At 36.7% G+C, this 20,231-nt stretch overlaps 1 protein-coding gene across 3 annotated transcripts in view; it reads left to right on the top strand.

Annotated features, from left to right (window-relative positions):
• LOC149560512 (G-protein coupled receptor) overlaps positions 1-20,231 on the top strand; it is a 209,227-nt gene that overhangs the window by 40,066 nt on the left and 148,930 nt on the right. For 2 of the 3 annotated variants that reach the window (XM_089824706.1, XM_089824707.1), the window contains 2 exons: positions 12,702-12,790; positions 13,022-13,060. In XM_089824706.1, the coding sequence (XP_089680832.1) occupies positions 12,702-12,790; positions 13,022-13,060 (128 nt within the window). Of the gene's footprint in view, positions 1-9,746; positions 10,391-12,701; positions 12,791-13,021; positions 13,061-20,231 lie in introns of those variants that run through there. The other variant, XM_089824709.1, reaches the window with a different exon arrangement.

Raw genomic sequence — 20,231 nt, 5'->3', positions numbered from 1 at the left:
GGCAATCTTCTGAAATTTTTGGGTTGTGGGCCTAAACATTTGCCACCATTTATCTGAAATAAGGGAAAACAAAAGAATTGGTCTCATTTACAACTTTATAATTACAAAATAAAAAATTAAAATGCACAACTTATAAGTCATAAACTGAAATAACCCCGACAGGTTATTGCCTCTTTTAACACCAAAAACTCAAACTTTAAGGGTTAGACATTTCGTCAAACACTTCGTTGACAAGCTCTGATACCACTGAAATAACCCCCCCCAATGGGTTATTTTACTAGAATCTTAATATTTCAGAGAATTTGATGTCTTCAAACAGTTTGCAGTAAACTTAGTAGCTACTGTAGTGACCTTTACTATATGAATTATGTCAACACCGAAGTATGACAATTTGTCGAACACTTGGCATTAAACAGGATTAACCCATGATATGTATATTTCACCCAATCAATTTGTAACTAAATGCAGTAGATAAGTAACAACGAATGCAAGGAAAAAATAATTCTATTGCAAATATTTTGGTATATCAAATAACAATCTGTATCACTGAGATCTTTGACTTACAATATCAGAGAAGAAACCTGACAACTGCTGTTACCATGAACCGCCATTTGCAACTATGTTTTGGATATATGTTGCTATCTCGAACGAGTCCTGGGCCGATACTTGACTGACACCCGCTCCTTATTATTTCGTCATTTTTCTGAATGGAAGCTAACTCGCGCTCAAACTGCACTGTCGCCTAAGTCTTCGTGTCCACAATATTTACAGTAATCCGGCGGCGAATGGTGAGGGAACTCTGGTCGGATTCTGATCTGAGATTATCCTGTCTAAATCGTGATCTGCAGAGTCACCCAATGGGAATGCTAAACCTGCGAGTTGCGAGGGGGAGTAGAACCGGTGTGCAAAAAAAAAAAACCAAATGCTTTCCGCCCAATGCGATCCTTATTTTTTTTGCAGTCGGGTGACCCAGATAGGGTTACAATTAATCGACTCCTGGTATAGCTATGAAGCGCTTCACCATGAATGATAATTGTCTTTCGCCACGGAATTGATACGAATCACTGTTATTTGCAATCCGCAGGATATTGTGGGCCAGTTAATATGATCCGCCTAATACTAAACCCCGTGCCTTGAGTCATGTGTAACTATGGAGTGTGGTTGAGATATGCTTCCCAATCCGTTAATGGTGATTACCGCTTTGAAAAATCATGAGTTATCCCTCGATATTCTTCAAACTCGGCTGCTTCCTCAAACTCGATAATCGCCTAGCTTCCAGCTTAGTCTTTTCAATCCGTCAGGTCTGCTTATTTGAACATTCAAAGCCGATGGATCCCAGTTTTATCCGCCCTCATCAGTTTATCGCCACCACCGGATATTATGAGCAAGTTAAACTTGCGATTGGAGCCTGACAGTTAAGATTCGATCCACCTAGTTAAGTGATATCAAAACCTTTCTTCTTTAATCAGCAATCAAACCCCTTCTAAGCCCACTGAAAAACTGAAACTCGCCTACGCTACAATTCCTCAATTCTGCCTTGAATCTTCAATTCTGCCCCTGTCCTGATGATTTAAATCGAATCCTCCAAAAATAGTGATACAAGAACCACAAAATTGGCTTTAAGCCACAGATAATCGTCTTGATGAAATGATTGAATGTCACCTCCAATCTGCAATAATTCAACTGATATTTCACACCCTCAAAATTGCGAACCAATTGAGAGTTATCGTTCTCAATGGCCAGTTGTGACAATTGCAGAAACCCTAGGTTCCACAATGCACCGGTGATGGAATCACAATCTGAAACAAGAAAGATAAACAACTGCCCTGATTCGAATGGAGCCCCAGGGTGCCTATTTATTCTTTTCTCTCCATCTTCTCCAGAGACTTCTAGAACATTTTTGATCTTATCTCTTAAGTGACTTTATTAAATATTTTATAATCCAAGTCACTTTATTAAATTAATTAAATATAAAGTTATCTTTTAATATTTATTTATTTGATAACTTTATAAGTAATTAACTTAATATCATTTATTTATTTAATTAAAATGATTAATTAGTCGTCCTTATAAAATATTCATTATTTTGGACAACCAAGTTAATCAAATTAATTAATCAGACTACCACCGAAAATTGGGGACATGACATAAACCTATGATTCAAGAATATATTATTTTTACCTAGCTGCATTGTTGTCCGAGCATCTATGGCCAGCCTGCTAGAGAAAATTGACCCTTCTTTAATATTGAATTTGTCTAGCTCATAGCTGCGCTATCCTCATCACTACTCAACTTCTGGATCATTGTATATAGGCCGGTGTAATGTCCTGCTCCCTGTGTTGCTCTTAAAAAGTTTATCTTTCAGCAGTTCTGAATTTTGTCAAACAGTTTGTGAGCAATCTGGAAACTTAGTTACAAACTGATTTTGTAAGTTGAAGTAGGATAGAGTGATGATGTTGGTGTTTACTAAGTAGTTTAGTTCAAGAATCAAGGGAAGTGTCATTGAACAATATTTTCACAAAATAGATACAACATTCAATACAAATTCATAGAAGTTTGCTATATTTTATTTACTGGTAAACAACAGTAGTAACTTTTCAGATTAATCAGTCATAGTAATGCCTTTCAAATGAATGTTGGTGCTTATTTCTTACATATCAAAAACAATGATTGATGTTGCAATACTAGAATAGCTTCAAAACTTCTCTAACATGTGTAGAGCCTCTGAACCCTGATTTAGCTACTCCAAGGACTGATTGGAGCTTGCACTACACATCATGGCTCTGGTACAACATAATGGCAGCAATATGATGGCTGTAAATGACTCTCAAACAGACTGCAGGTCCAACATTGCCACTGTTGTTGATGGTTGCCATATAACAACTTCCTTATGTCCGATTTATGGCTACAATGGTATTGCTGTAACACTTTTGAAACCTGTACAACATCTAGGTGACAAGTCCAGCTTGTACCACATTCATAATATCATGTATCACAGCTAATATGTAGGTATAGACTTCCAGAAGTTGGTCAACTTGTTAAAATACTATTACAGTTCCAATCCTAACACCAATCTTCAGATTTGCGCCCTCATTGCACAATGACACTCAAAATGAATCACAAGCAGATTTTACCTTTGAAGTTTGAACCAAACCAAATCTTCCTGGTTGTGCGTAGTCTCAACAGTGAGGAAGAGGTGTAATTCCTGAGAGTGAACATCCTCAAGAACCAGTAATGATGTTTTGGATATCAATGCCACACTCCTTTTACTGTCAGTTGAACGTGGACTAACCCTGACTTGAATAACTTCCGTTCTTAGTTCCCTCTGAGATGACTGTCCTACTATTACTTCAGTTATACTGTAATGATCTGCTAATAACTCTGTATGTTGGAGGAGACTATAACATTATGTGTTTCTAAGACTGTCACAACAGTCCCCACATTTGATATTGAACTGAGCATTGTCACTATGGCTATCAAGAGGTTTCACCAATAACCTTTTTCCTACCGGAACAACTTGACAGAGACAATATATCAAATCTGTACATGCGTACCTGATTCTGGTAATATTTGAAGCGAAACTGGGGCTACGTCTAGTCTCCACAATCTTCTAAAGGGTTTTCATCCTTAAGATAACCAGTCACATTTAAGCAACCATTTGCATTTGATCAATATCATATTTTCATGGTGTCAATACCAATGTAGCTCCACGCTCTTATAACCTCGATATGAGGGAAGCAATGTGGGATAAAAAGCCAATTTCGTCTTTTAGTCAGTTAAGTTACTTTTGTCATAAATTGACTTTAAATCATAAAGTAACTTTATGTTTGCACTTTATAATATTAAAGTGACTTTATTATTGTAAGTTACTTTATAACTTTATAATAACATTAAAATATTTAAATAAATTACTTAAGTCACTTGAACTGTAATATCTCTTGAAATACTTGTCTGATTGCCATGCCGTCTGAAATAGGAATCTTTCCTCATAATTCCCCATGTGACCAAATACACATTCTAAAAATAGAAAGGGTCCATCTCTATTACTCCTAACTTACTATACATGGTAAGTATGACAAATGGAGTCCAAATGATATCGAACGAAGGCCAAATCCATAAATCCCTGAATGTTGGAGATGAATCAATCGTCAAAAGACCCTCTAACCATCCTCATTAGCCTACGAGGATCCAATATTAGGCTAATCCCTGAAATTCTGATGCTGGCAACAAATGGGGACATTACAGCCGTTAAGAGCCTCCTCATCCGTGTTGAAATCAAGACGGAAACATAATGATGAATTCATATAATAAGCTGTTGCATGGATGGGTCGGTAGAGCTGATTCTGCCATCTCTTATCAATGATCTTCCAAATAGGGGCATACTTCTCCTACACTCTTGCGTATTGGGCTCTAATGGGCATCCTTGGTTCTATCCATGGCCTCATATATGTAGCCCATAGAGAGCTTCTCCCCATCAACAGTTTGTAGAAGAGATGTGAAGGGCCTAGTGACCTACATTTAATGTAAAAAAAACATTTGAGTCAAAACTTAAATATAAAACTACGAGTAAAAATAAATCAGTAAACAATTAAATAATGAATGTTAAATTGTAAGAAATTTACCTCAAGGATTTCTTTAGCAGGTTTCCGAAAACCAGCCTTATCAAAGATGCAATTCACCACATCTACCCTTGCACTAGTCACAACATAGGAAGATGTAGTCCACTCCTGCCCAACAAACATGCTCCTCAAATCTGCCCTTGATTTTAACAAGGATTGCAGTGTGATGAAATTTGAGGCAAACCTTGTGATGCTTGAACGAGCTAACTCCCTGCCTCTTGTGTAGTCCCTCATTGCGCTAATGACGAATGCATGATGCACATATTTTTGACCCTTTCTACGCATGATTTGACCCACACAAGCTTGCCAATTTCCTCCAACATGGGGTCAAGGCAATGTGCTACACAAGGAGACCAAAATATGGTAGGGTGGATCTCTATCAAAAGTTTACCTACAACAATTTTAAATTAATCAGAATTTTTTTTTTTAATAGGTAATCGGCCGAAGCCTAGATTATTTATCATTCATTTTTATTATTATTGTTAGATTAATTATTATTATGTGTTAATCTTGAGTAGATTTGAACCCAATACCTCCCCGATGAGAGGCTTGCAATTTACCGATGTGTTGTAGGCTCTTGCCTACATTAATCAGAAACTTAAACATGTTAGGAAACCTAGAATTAGAAAAAGTTCAAAATTCAAACAAATTTGTTTTCAAAACTTGAAAAGTTAAAAGTTTACCTGCAACAACATAACTTGCTGCATTATTTGTCACCACCTGCACCACATTTTTTTGGTCCAGACTTCCTCAATAACCTCAAATAAGTATGTGACATTTTTGATATGAGTGGAAGCATCAATGGATTTGAGGAAGATGCTACATCCTACAATACATTGAATTATCATGGATAATTAACAAATCAAAATTTATTTTATTCATTCACGATTCACAATTCACAACGCATGTAGGAAAGTAGAATGATCAATCATCTCCATAGGAAACAAGAAAATTGAGGAGTGTTCTATTCCTCCTATTTGTCGAACCATCAGTCATGATAGTGCAACCTTTTTCGTTCCACTCATTTTAGTGGTCCTCAAGCTCAACCTTCATATCCTCTACCATTTCATCTAAGAGGTATCTACTTAGCTCAGCCTTAGTTGAGGCTTTAAACCCCAAACTACAAATAACAACCACATCTATCATGTTTTGCCAATAAGGAACCCTGTCACAAATAGATTATGATTAGAAATTTATATGAGAAATCATTATGTAAATTAAATCTATGATTAATCAATGAATCATTAAAAAAGTAGATATAATTTAAATTGTTCCTTAACCTTAAAGAAAACAAATAAAAAAGAATCAATTACCTGGCTGCAATAAATGAAATGTTGCAAAAGTACCAAAATTTGCAAATTTCTTTTTTGGAAGCATCATGAATCTCCTTGTTCAAACCCATGCCCTCAAGCGTGGGTTGTGAGCTACGAGTAGTTGGGGGCACAAAGTCATTATCCAATCCATTCTTCAACACTCTAGGCTGCAATTGGTTGGACTCAATCTCCATATAAGAATGAGTAGCATTAGCATTAGCAGTAGCACGAGCACTAGCACTAGGACGAAAAGGAGGCCTAGAAGAACCCTCTCCAACACAAACTATAGATGCGGATGTCGATGCGGCTGCATGAGCACGGGAGCTAATAGTCTATAACCCTTCAAGTTGCCATTTCTTATTTAATTTCTCTTGTTCATTTTTTCTAATGCCACTAAAAAAGTGCGTTTTGCCTCAACAGTTTGTTTTGTGCAATTTGTAATATCATGCCCAGGTATAATAGCAATGTTGTATTTGAATCCATAAATGCCACTAGAATTTATATCTTTACGAAGCATACATTTTGTTTGAAATTTTGTTCTTCTAGGAAAGTCTGGTATATTTTCAACATTCATCTTTTACCCATTGTGGAAAATGAAAATAATTCTGCTGCAAGAAGAAAATTCAAGTAAAACGTTAAAGTTTCAAACTAATCAATAGAACAGCAAAGCCTACTTTGCAATTTAGTAAAACTAAAAAACATTCAAGATTTGCAAATGAAAACTAACACAATTTAACAAAAAATGAATAATACACAAACATGCAAGAAAACAAATCAACACTTACCTCTTGCAAATGAGTTGAGGAGTGTTGCTATTGACTCCTTAAAGCGGAATCCCAATGCAATCTTATGGCCTCCCCAAATGGATTTTTGATCTCTCTGGCGCTCTTCATTCTTGCTAGTTGCAAATTTGTGGTTTTTATTTTCTCTTCTTCTCTCTCACTTTTTGTCTCTTCTACTCATGCTAAACAATTAATAGGCCCTTTAGGATTAAAACAAAGAGGAAAGGCAAGAAAAACATTTAAAAAGATGTGGTTTTATTAAAATTTGACTTAACTTTTTGTCTACTCGTGCAATTGATTTTTCGCAATTTAGGAAGTTGATTTTGGCAATTTTTTGCATGAACCGCTGAATCAGTGATTCATGGTGATGAAATTGCCGATTTGGTTTTTTGGTTAAAAAATAAATCGGGAAACATGAATTGAGTTGCCAAATCGGTGATTCTGGCGATTTCATGGCTATTCTCGTTACGATGGCCCATTCATTTTAGTATTTACATTCATGTAATTACATATTCTGAAAAATGAGAAGAAACACACAAAAAAAGAAATTCAACTTGCATTCATAACCAAAATAGAGTAGAGCTAGTTAGGGTTTTTACTGTGGTATGAGACTTGTTTCTTGCCAGCCTGCAAGAATTGGGCTCAATTATTTTCAGTAGTCATCAGATTTTGTAGTGCTTTGCTTTGAGTTTTGGTATTCTATATCACAAGAGATGATAAGGGATTTCTACTGAGTATGCATTATACCTGTAAAGGTCATACCACTCCAACTAGGGAAGGTGAGGCTGAGATATAGTTTGGTTCTGTTGGTAGTTTGGGTGATTCAACCAATACAAGATTGAGAGATGGTGATGCAAGTTCCAAGATTGATAGAGAGACTAGACAAACATTTAGGACCTTGGTAACCAAACAACAACAAATGGTAGGTGTGCTGCAACAACTTTCTGATACTTTGCAATGGATAGCACTCCCTCGAGAATGGAGAACAAAGAGGGCTCAAGATGTTTTTGTTGGTTCTCATAGATTTTGAGTTGATGATAGAACCCAAGATGGTGATAGATATAGAGATGGAGACCGGGTTCGAGTTGAGGATCAAGGCAGGTTAGTTGAGAGAGCTAACAGATATACTGGCACTTATGATAGGGTGCAAAGGCCCATGTTTCTGAGACCCAAGGTAGATGTGGTCAGTATTGAGTCTAAGGCCACTCCTATTTCTGATGATGTGGTGACACACTTTGTGGAGTAGGATGCTTTACCATAGGTGATTAAAGAGCATCTCAATTTTGATAGCTTCCTGACTCAAAAGCGGGAGCATTCTAGGGCGAGGCCGACACCTGAGAGAAAGAGGCCTTGACAGATAGAGTTAGAATAGGTTGCTAGTAAGATGACGTTGGAGTACTTCGATGGTAGTGTAAGAGTTACAGCTCGAGCGTGGATCCACAAGCTTGACACCTATTTGGCCTTGTGTCCTAAGTTTGGGGGGACACTATTAGATTTGGAGTGCTACATTTGGATGGAGCTACACATGATTGGTGGTACCATGGGTTAGTTTCTTTGCAGCATGATAAAATCACTTCCTATCAGGAGTTCGTGGATTGCCTGATCGAGAGATTTGATAGGAAGGACTTAGAGGTGTACTTTTATGAGTTGGCTTAGCGGAAACAGTTTGGTGGATTAGAGAGTTACATCAGTGAGTTCCAAAGGCTCTTAGTATTGGTCTATGATATCTTAGAGCGCAGATGAGTGATGTTATTAATGGAGGGATTAGTTTGAGCCACTTTGTAGATGGGTGAAGTCATTGGACCCTTCTTTACAGGAGGCGATGAGGAAGGCACGGGACTTAGAGTCATCTTCTTGAAGCAAGGTTGCTTTGAAATCTTTTGTTCCTTTGCCTGTTGATGAGGAGCCCCTACTAGTTGTTGAGGAAAAGGGGAAGTCAGAGAGAAAGCTTGATGATACATCTAGAGAGGACCTAACAAGGAGACAACTTTTCTTTTGGTACAAAGGGCCTTTCTCTAAAGCTCATACTTGCGCTTTGAGGCCGAAGGGAGCAACAAATAATGGCATGTGGGTTTATACCAATATTGTTGAGGGAGAGTCATCACAATAGCCTAAGGATGAAGATAGGGACGGTCATAGTGATAGTAGAGTATATACTATGATGAGTGTTTATAGTCTTGTGTTTGACTCACATGTTCAGGATTTGCATCAGGTGCAGAGTTGGTTTGTGCCCAAGTTGGGTTGTTTGTTGGATAATTGGGTAGGTACAGTGATGAAGAGTATGCTGAGATCTCCTATGGACTGGTCTTTTAGTGATGTCCTGACTTCTACATCATGTTATAGGTCATGTTATTTGTTTTGATGATGTTATTGGTATGCATTTAGTTCAGTGAAGACAAGGATGTTGCGAGTTTCTTATGGAATCCTAGTGCAGGCTTCAATGTGTTGTCGGATTGCTTGAGGACAAACAATCTTGGGGAGGAAGGAGTCTAATGTCCCAATTTTTGGTGAGCTTTTGTAGATGGTCGAGTTAGTTCATTATAGCAACCCTCGTGACCTGACAGGATGATTTGGGGGTCTCAGGGGTGGACTTATTGTTTTTAGTAAGTCTAATTCGAGTAGTTGCCAATTTTGGCAGGGCAGATGGTGCCGCTGGCAGTTGGTCGTCACCCGCATTGGATGAGGCTATTAATTGTGTGAGCTCATATTTATTAATTAATTGCTAAAGTTTATATTATTATGAAGGCACTTTATTGTTATCTAATTGGCTTTTATTGTCATTGTGACAATTCTGAGTTCATAGATTTCAATTCCCTTGCTGAGGTATAGGGGCTTGGCACTGGGTTCTGCATTGTGGATCAAAATCTGAGATTCACTACATTCTTCCTCTTCTTCTGTTTCCTACTGTATCTGAAAGAAGGCTATTCATTTGATATCTTCTCACTCTGTAATGTCTGTAGCCGAGGAGAGTTTTGGAGCTGAGAATTATTCTAATTTTGCAAGCGCCGAGCACTTATATTATATCTTGTTAGGAGGGCGCCTGGATCTGGACAGAGCATTGTGTGGAGATCGTTTTTTCTGCACCTGGCGATTATTTTCCTATCCCTAGATGCCAAGAATCACTGGGGCATCATTGTTGAGCTGCAAAAATCAGGCGGTTGGTATTGTGAATAAATTCTGGCTATTTGAGCAATTGCTTCCTTGCAGATTGGGTGCAATTTATATCCTGGAAAATCACTGACGCTGCAAAGTGGAATTAGCATCAGTTTTGCAGACTTGCAGATATTGCTGGAGGTCAAGTGTTAATCCATCTGCAGCCTGCAATCACAGTTGGGGAAATATTTTGTAGTACATTTGAGCTGCTGGTACCAGTCTATGGCAGAGATTGAAGGTTATTTGGACCTGATAAGTTTCTTGGAGGGCCTACATTAGCTTCTGAATCCAGCACTTGCAATTTGGTGAATCGCATGGCCAGCTTGAACCTCATGCCACATCAATTAGGAGCTGTGTTCTTGTTTGATAGCTCACAGTTGGCCATTTCTTTCAATTGCGCATCTCCCTGGAGGCTGCGATTAGTTTGCTAGGTGAGACAGTTATTTAGCTCGTCACAAGTGGCTTCCAAGGGATTTTCCAGTGAACAAAAGGAGGCACGTTGAAGTATGAAGCAGCTACTGGGGTAATTTGCTGTATTAAAATTCAGGTTTATAATTCAGTTGTAAATGTTCCATTGATACATGTTTTTGAAATGAATATATGCAAGGCAGTTGATTAGAACGGAAAATCGCTTACTGTTATCAAACTTTAATTTGATATTCATGTTCACAAGTTGTAATCGAAGTCAGTAATTTAAATATATAGGAGCAATTTCATGCCTAAACAGTAATTTCAAATTCAGAGTCAAGGGGGATGAACTTCATGTTTCCAGTATCAAGACTGATTTGAAATTTGGAAGTAGCATATTTAGTGAAGGGTTAATTGTATATTTTCCGTATTTCGCACATTGAAGAATGTGCTCATTCATTTCAGTATTTACATTCATGCAATTAGATATTCTGAAAAACGAGAAGAAACACAAAAACCAAGAAATTCAACTTGCATTCATAACCAAAAGAGGATAGAGCCAGTCAGGGTTTTTACATAATTCCCTTAAAATTGACAAATCTTGTCTTGATCTTTACACACAAGTGGCATTTATGTTACCGTCATCCTCCTTTTCCAGCTAAGTACTGTCGTCATCGTTGAAAGGTGAGTGTTAAATGCGTCACTTGGGAAGTATAACTATTTCCCTTGCTAGTCACTTGTTCCTTTTGAAATTTAAATTATGTACCTGTTATTCATTCTGGCTAAAGACCTTTATGCAAGCCATTAAATGTTTTCTTAAATCAAATTTCTATTCTCAATCCAACCATTCTCCCTTTACTGTCCTAAAGTCCTCCATAATTTCTTCTTTCGCAACTCTGCTATTCTAGCCTCTAATTTTGACATCACATCTGCTTCTGAATTCCCTTCCTTCCTCACATGGGTAATTCAAAAGTTTTCATATTTAACCAACATTGCTTTAATAAGTTTGACACACTTGTTTGGGTACCATAGTTCAGACGAACTGCAGGTAAAAGCCATCATTGTTACCATAGAGTTTCCTTCCAAGTGCAACTTCTTTATCCCAAACTGCCTGACCTTTTGGATTGTATAAAGAGCAGCTTGAATTTCCACCTCATTATTACCCCCCCCCCCCTGCAAATCTCTTTGCTCCTATAACCACTATGTTACCTTCCCAGTCTCTGATTATATAGCCAGCTGCACTTGGCTATGGTTTACCTTTTGAGGCTCCATCAAAATTAATGTTCAGCCATCCTTGTTCTGGACTTGTTCATTCCTTGATCAACATTTTTTCACCTAAGGGATTATCCCCTCTAATCCCCTGAACAAGCCAAGCCTGCAACTCTGTTATTCTGAAGCATTTCCCCAATCAAGCTCTCTAATGGATCCCAAATCATCACACTGTCACATCCATCAAATATGAGGAGATAGAAGTATCTCAAGGGGCTATCAAAAAACACCTCTCCAACTCCAAATGATCTCCCATGGATGTACAAAACAGTGAAACACCCATCATCAGCACACGAAAAGTCATATCAGCCCACCTAGGTTGCTGGTGTAGACTAAAACAACACCCATAAGTCTGAAAAACAGACTTATGATGAGGTAAGAAGTTTCTCTAATGATAAATGATGATGGTACCTCATCGTCATACCAATCTCCAATGCTAAAGAAATGATCATTGTTTCTCCGTAACACCTAGACAGTTCTGCCACTCATATCGGCATTTAGTTTTTGTTAGACATAAGGACTCAAACACGAATCTCAATAAAATCTTGCTTCCATTATTTCCTTGTCACCCTTGACATAATTATAGATCTAATAATGTTATTTTCTGAATAAGATAAGTTAAATTTGTGTTTGCATAACCAGTAAGTGTATGCATTGTCATTTAAGAAGCAAGTATATGACAGGCAAGGTATGCTGTTTTTGACCCTCACAGTACCAAACAATTGTAAAAGACACTATGTATAGGAAATTTGTATTTGCATAACCAGTAAGTGTATGCATTGTCATTTAAGAAGCAAGTATATGACAGATAAGGTATGCTGTTTTTGACCCTTACAGTACCAAACAGTTGTAAAAGACACTATGTATAGGAAATTTGTGTTTGCATAACCAGTAAGTGTATGTATTGTCATTTAAGAAGCAAGTATATGACAGGCAAGGTATACTGTTTTTGACCCTTACGGTACCAAACACTTGTAAAAGACACTATGTATAGGAAAGATTTGTCTATCTTACGTTGAAACATTTGTTATGTTTAAATGCTTTCAACTTTGCTTTATATCAAGTTTCATCAAGGAGTAAGCTTTATCCTCTACTAATGCATTGGTCGGTAAGATATCTCTATTTGTAATAAAATTTTCCCACTTTTTTGTGTGCAGCACTACTACATCTACAGGTGGCTGGTGCAGTTACAGCACCTCTATCCAATTGCTACGCTCTTGACAAAAATGGCCACATTTATGATTTTGTATGCTGTCTTTTTTGATTGAAATGGTCGATACTTTATTTCAACTACATGTTGCGAAAGAGTTTGTTATATGAAAAAGGCTGGTGTAAAGGATTCACACCCCCATAAAAATTTCAGTTGTTTTTCATCTCTTCTTTGTTGATAATGGAATGTGGGATATGGTTTATGGTACTGGTTGAATCAATTATTTTGTAGTGAAGTCAGTTAAACTAAAATTGTCCCTCAATGCAGACCAAAATTGCTGGAAACGCATTTTCATACGATGGAAAGGTATGATGTTTTGTATGCTTCATCTCCCTCTGATTGTATTCTGTACAGACATGTTTTCTGCTTCTATTCCTATTCATGTAACTAGATGAGAGAGGATGGGAAGGAAGAAGATGGATGATTGTAAATGGATGCTAAGCATGATAAAATTAAACAACAAATGACATTTTATAGTTTCAAAGAGAAATGGCTATAAGGCTCTTTCATCAATTTAAACAATGCGGCTTAAAAAATAAGCAAAACAGATTTTTATGACCATTCCTTGATTTTCTGCTATACAAAACATGGTTTGTTTTCGAGACTATTTATATTGGTAGATGAAAAAAGATGGATGGGATTTTACAAATAGACAGGGGTGATAAGGCAAGAGACCTCTTAAACAGAAAAATGGCAAATATATAGCGGGTTAGAGTTCTGAAGAACTCTGGTAATTTGATCTTCCATAAACATGAAGTATGTGGTTAAATTAAGAAGAAAAATGCATGTGAATTTAGGGTTGTATATATTTTTGCTAACAGTTTGCATGAAAAGAGTGTGAGATTTTGTTAAGAAGCTGCTAGTGGCTTATCACAAATTATGCAAGTATAAGAAATGTGTTTTACATGTACTACATGGATTTTGATTTCTTGTCTTTTGATGCCCGTGTTATTTTTAAATTAAGAAAACATAAATAAAATACATTAAGCCTTCATAGTGTTAAATAAGAAATCTGTTTGTTTTTTTAAACCAATCAATCTGGAAGATGGATATGAGATAACCTGTTAAAAAAAACAATAAAATGGAAACAATGTCTGGACATATTTTAAGTTTATATGTAATAATATGTGAAGTAAACAGTGGATACTAAATATCATTTGCAGATAATTTTAACAAGGCTTCTTCTGAAACCTCTTTTATTATATTGTTGAAACTCAACATGCCTTATTAAAATGAAACCTCTTTTATTATATTGTTGAAACTCAACATGCCTTATTAAAATGATTGAATATAAATTTCAGTTCTAATGTTCTTTACAAGTTTGATTTTGTGCCTTTAACTTCTAGTTAATTGTTTTTTGCACCTAGCATATGTATGCATCTTCAAGTTTACCGTTGTTTATTGCTTTGGCATAAATGTAAAACACATACTTTTAAGTTGTACCATAAATCAATTCATTTTCTCGCTATACATTAATTGTCTTGCATGGTTCTTCCTCCCTTTGGTTCCTCTCCTCATATGGTTGTAGTACTTTTTAGTGACATTGTTCCCATTGTGTTGCTGTGAGTTGTTCTTCTATTTCAAGCAAGTTCTGTGCCAACAACCTTGGGATGCTACCAAGAAGAGCGTAGACTGTTGGTCGCATAGAGAGTTCGTCACATACAATGCCTTCAAGGACCGCTCTCTCATGGGCTTCCCTCTGCATGTATTGGTCGACCAACACCTCACATGCATGCATTAGGTCTTGTGTCAATTGGTTGTACCTTATTACTTCTGCTTCTTCAACATCACTCTCCATTACAAGCACTTGTTGTTCTAGTGGCCACCATGATGCCTATAATCTTTCTGATCTCTAGGTTCAAACAGGGAATCACACAAAAATGTTTGCTGCCTATGGATGTATTAATCCCTAGAATGTAAACAATAACATCCAAATGGACATGAAGAAATTATAACTTACTAACATAATATGAGTAACCTAGAGATAACAATAATAACACATTGCAATGTATGGTAGAAAGATAGATCTTTTCATAGCATAGTATCTTTGTACAATCAACAACATAAATTGTTCTTACCCTAATACTAATAATCTTAGACATTGATTCGTGCCCTAAAGCCTCAGACGTGGAAGTAGAGGCTAACAGAACTGGAGGTGGGCGCGGATTTTTTCGGAAGTTGGTGTTGATGTGAGTTTTGTATCACTTACATAACATATTAGGATTTGACTATTCGATATGGGATATCAAACATGCAACTCCTCTCTTGAAAAGTTATTGCTCATGGGATATGAGTATAACTCCAATGTTCCTTACACTGTTGGATACTCGCTCAGTTTTATCGATGTGATTTGCTAGTAATCACGTAGGCGGCCTTACGCTATTCATTCAAGGATGACTTGGACTTCGGTGGGATGAAGGTGATGGTGACTCGGTTTGTGAAATGTACGGAGACAGATAATATTGATGGTGGTGGTGATGGAAGATGTGTCTGCCAATGATGATGTTGATGGGAAAGCGGAGGTGATGGAAGGTGAATGGATGTATTCTAATGCTTGACCTACTCCTTCTAACTTCCCTCTCTCCAAACTTCAACTACCCAGCTACTCACTATTCTACTCCTACTCCTATGAATGGAAGGTTAGCAAATGGATGGGGATCGAACCTAATGAGAGCTGACTAGCGGCCTCACTTCCACAAGTGCAATGATTCAACGGAATAATAAACTAGTTTACCACACAAAGCTTCCCAACCAGCTGCTAGGATGCTAGTGGTCTAGTATTGATCCCTATCAAACATTTACCAATGCTACCATACAACTATTCATCTACTTTAACCGCACTTAAACAACTTGAAATGAAACCAATTTTAACAACTTGAAAAGAAATCTAACTAAGTGGAAGTAGAAAACATGCAATAATACCCAATGTTCTTAATCAACATGCAAATCGCAACAATGAAAAAGAGAGCAATTTTGGTATTATCTTCGCAACAATTTCTCCAACCACTTCACAAATGAGAGCAAGTGGCCTTTTATAGGGGCCAAAAATACAACAGACGGTGGAGATCAAAACAAGATCAACGATCCATATTGGATCCTCAAAACCCTAATTAGGGTTGCCACCCCATCGACTAATGAGAAGCTACCACATCATCAATGGACAAATGAAAAAAGTGCAAAAAGTGGCAACCAATGAGAAGGCACCAAAATGGTGGCCAATTAGAAATAGACACTTGTCTTATTCTAGAAGAAAGAGAAATTGCCACTTGGGCTTACATCAAATGATCTTCTAATATAAATCTTCTCTTTTCTTTCATTTTCTTAGCTAAGGCAATGAACTTAGCTAGCCTTTCGTTAACTTCTTCCATAGGAGGACAAGGTGTGTGCTTTGCCCTGAGTTCTGCTAATTTCGCCACGCTGCTTGCTGCTTGTAGTATCTTTTTGTGATCCTTCTCATATTCCTTCACAAATCCAATAAAAGCATTGAGAGAGGAAAGGGTGCCCAAATGCCTCTTCCTGATGGCAACCTTTCCCAACTCATCTAATCTCGATCCAAAATCTGTCTCATTGATATCCTCTTTGCCAAGGGGGATTGTCCTTCCTTCAGTCTGTCCCTCATCCGTATCATGTCCACTGTATCGATATTGGTGTCGGTTATTCTCTTCATTTTCGAGAAGAAGGGAGTTTTGGGCATCATATCCTCTTTGTCTTTCTTAGTGTTTGCCTGCTTGGGATTCTTACTTGCACTACCATCCTCCACACTTGTTGCCCTATTATGGGATGGTAGAGTGGTGGACTAGAACGCAAGAAGAACCAAGAGGAGCAATCCTTAGATAGAGCGAAAGATGGATGTTAGCTTAAGGACCCCTTGCAACTCTAGATGATGAAAATTCACCTTAACCAATAATCTTACAGCGACTTTTCGGAACCTAGGATATGACTTTAAGAATTTCAAATCCCTTTGCAAATTAGAAATTTAAACTTCTAAAACTATCCAACACTTGCTCAACAAACAAAATTCAGACCTTCATATGCATCCCTTCTCCCAACAAAATCGCCAATTCTGATATAAGAAATGCAGTCCTAAATAGGGAAAAATCAAACCTTCACCATGAATTGCCCATGCCACAAAATCAGATTTGCCTCAAAAAAATGCCAAGAGTGAAAAGTTCTGCCCTTGTCTTAATTCGCCCAAGCATGGAAGTCCTCAATTTGCCCAAAAATGTCACCTAGGGCACAAATCGCAGCTTCTTGCAAAAATCAGAATTTTATCTCCCACAAATTTCAGCTCCCACAAAATTCGGCTCCCACAAATTTTGCCTTCCACAAAATACGGCTTCCACAAATTTCACCTTCCACAAAATTTGGCTCCCACAAATTTCGCCAAGCAAGAAGAGTGCATATATGCTCTTGCAAAATCACCAACACCTTGAGAAGGAGAAGTGAGAAGTGAGGAAGAAATGGGAGAGAGGCCTCCTCTTATATCCAACTTTCTTCTTGGACCCTGGGAGAAAGAAAAACAAATAATTAATGCAAAATTATGGCCCACAATTAAATACTTAACCAAAATTAATTTTGCCATGATGAAAATTAACTTTTAAAATTGCCAATTAGTTCTGCAAAAAGAAATTAAATGGTGCCTTGGAGATGTTAAATATTTCCATTTAATGAGGATTTAGTAATTAATGCGTCATTAAAATAGGATTTTGGCTAACCAAAAGCCACTTTTCAAATTAAATTACCAATTTCATTAAAAGCAAAAAGTTTTCAAGACAATTTTAATCTATTAAAATCAATTTTTTGCAATTTTTCTCCAAATCGATTTAGCTAAGCAATTTTAGTTTTTTAACACAAATAAAATTATTTCTCTAGAGCCTAAAATCAATTTTGCAATTTTATTTCACCATCACAAAAATTAATCCTTTTCACCAAAAATAATTAAGATTTTCCAAAAGACCAAATTTAACAAAATTTTCATTTTTGAAAATTATCCAAATTTACGCAATTGTATCCAAATTTTCAAAAGAAAATGTCTAAGTACAAAATTTACAATTTTATCCTGCCAAGTGTTGCTCTTTAAAATTGTTTGGCTCAAGGATGAAATTGGTTGCTCTGGAAAATCAAGCGGAAACCGGGTGAAAATAAGCTAAGCCTCCCCACATTTGTCTTGAAGGTGCCAAGGTGTGAAATTTTCAAAACTCAAAAATCTTGGGCAATCCAAAAATTTGCCGAGGCAATAAAAAAAAAGGGGGGTCCCCAAAGATTTGGGGCGATGTGTGAAAACATCACAATAGTTGGCCGGAAGCCATTTCCGGCCAGTCGGATCTGACCAAAAGCTAGTGTGTGGCTTTCTACCACATTTGGGAGATTCCACTGGCTTCCACAGGCTAAAATGTGGTAATACACATTTTTTGGTCTTTTTCTCACTTAAAGCACCCATTTAGCACATGGGGAAAAATCTTTTTAGACCTAGTTTTTTTTGAAAACCCCAAAGCAGCCCTAAAAGAGGCCATTCGATCACTATTTCTTGCACTTTGTTTGTAGCTTCTCTTTTTTCTCATTTGCTCTCCATTTTGGCATTTTGAAGGCAAGGTGATTATTTTTGAAGAGGATCATTTGTAGAGCAAGAGATAGCTTCTACAAACAAATTGTAAGCATTTAATCCCTTTCTTAAGTTCTTTCGTGATTTTTTTTTGAGATTTGGATGAGTTTTTTCAAGTTTGTGAAGACTTCGTTAAGTTTTTTAAAATAAATTTTTGACAAAAAGAAGCAAAGCAAGAAGCTTAGCTATCTATTTTAGTAGTTTACTATCATTTTTTTGCGCTTATATGCTTGATATTCATATTTTTTTTAAAATTTAAATTTAAATAATTTTTGATAGATGGCCGCCACTAGTAGTCAAAGTTTAGTGGGCTAAGCAGCTGATAGTTTTTTAATTGATGTAGCATCTCCTTCATGTAGACATAACACAAGAATATTGCAAGCCCCTGGAGGTGCCTTCTATATTTTGAAGTGTAATTATTGTCAAAGTAACAAAGGCAAACTATTCAATGGTTCTTATTCTTGGGTAAAACTTCATTTTATGGGCCTTGCTGGTAAAGGATTTTCTATGTGCAAAGGCATAGATGGAAAGGAGTTGTCTAATGAACAAATAACGTCATTTGTAAAAGAACAAATTTTTGTTGATAAATTGGAAAAAAGGTCAAAACAAAGTTTTTATCAATATCCATCCTTAAAGAAAACAATGCAATTACCCAAGGAACCAATTTTACACTCCAAACACCAATTCTTCCAAGTACCTATATTGGAAGTGGTAGAGGAAGTAGAAACCATGTCCCACAAAAGAGGTCCATTGGACATTGCATTTAGAATGGATGCAAGAGAGCTTGTTGATCAAGCCATTGCACGATGTCTCTATGTCAACGAAAGTGGAGTTTCATCTAGGGTTTTCCACTGCTATCCTTTGTATTGATTATTATTAATTTTAATTTTATAATCACTCACATTCTTACCCCATAGAGTGGAAAGAGTGTATTTGATGTTAGTTGGTAGATTGACACTGTTTGGAGAGGGAAGCCCATCCCGTGAATCTTCCGAAAATAAAGCATCCTACCCTAAACTGATGTCCTAAGTTAAGTTATTAGCTATTAATGTGTGACAGTTGATTACAAAGTTCCATATTCTTGAACCTTTTGGCGGATTTTTAGTTCTAAACAAAGACAAAGGGTTATTATTGTTTAAGTATTTATGATATAATATTTTGGCCCATTTACAATTATGTTATTTGAACATTCTCCAAATAAGTTTTGCCCCTAGAGCCTCATTTTGTCAACTCCAATTCTTTTGTCCTAGGCCTCCATATATTTTAGAGCTACAATTTTTTCCCATTTTATCAAAGCTTGTTTTTTCTTACCTCTGGTACCTTACCAGAAGAAGTTTTTTAGTTTACAGTCTAATTTCCTTTTTGCACCTTTAGGTAGGGGTAGACATGACATATGATAAGTGGGAATGGCCAAAAGTATTGCTTTGATCATAATTGTCCTACCTGCTTTAGTTAACCTTTTCCTTTCCAACTTCCCATTTTTTAATCCATTTTTCTAAAATCATATCCCAAGCTTTACCTTCTCTAATGCCTTTTTCAAGTTGAATATCGAGGTATTTGGATGGAAAGGTTCCTTTTCTATATCCCATTATTCTACAAATGTCTTTCTCCACTTCCTCTTTGGTATTAATAAAGAAGATCTCCAATTTGTTAGCATTTACTTTTTAACCAGATGCTTCCATATAATTATTTATTATTTGCTTAAAATTTTGAGCTTCTTCCAAAGTGGTTTCTCCTGGTTTGAATAGTGTCATCCACAAATTGTTGATCTATTATTTTAGGAACCTCCTCAGTTATTGGGATTCTTCTAAATTTTCCTTTTAGTTTGAGCCTTTATTATGCCTTTGCTAAAAGCTTCTGCCATGATAATGAAGA

The sequence above is a fragment of the Cupressus sempervirens genome, chromosome 4 (assembly GCF_028749045.1).
Source record: "Cupressus sempervirens isolate cs-2001-9-10 chromosome 4, ASM2874904v1, whole genome shotgun sequence".
Lineage (NCBI taxonomy): Eukaryota > Viridiplantae > Streptophyta > Pinopsida > Cupressales > Cupressaceae > Cupressus > Cupressus sempervirens.
This window is presented reverse-complemented; position numbering and strand designations above follow the sequence as displayed.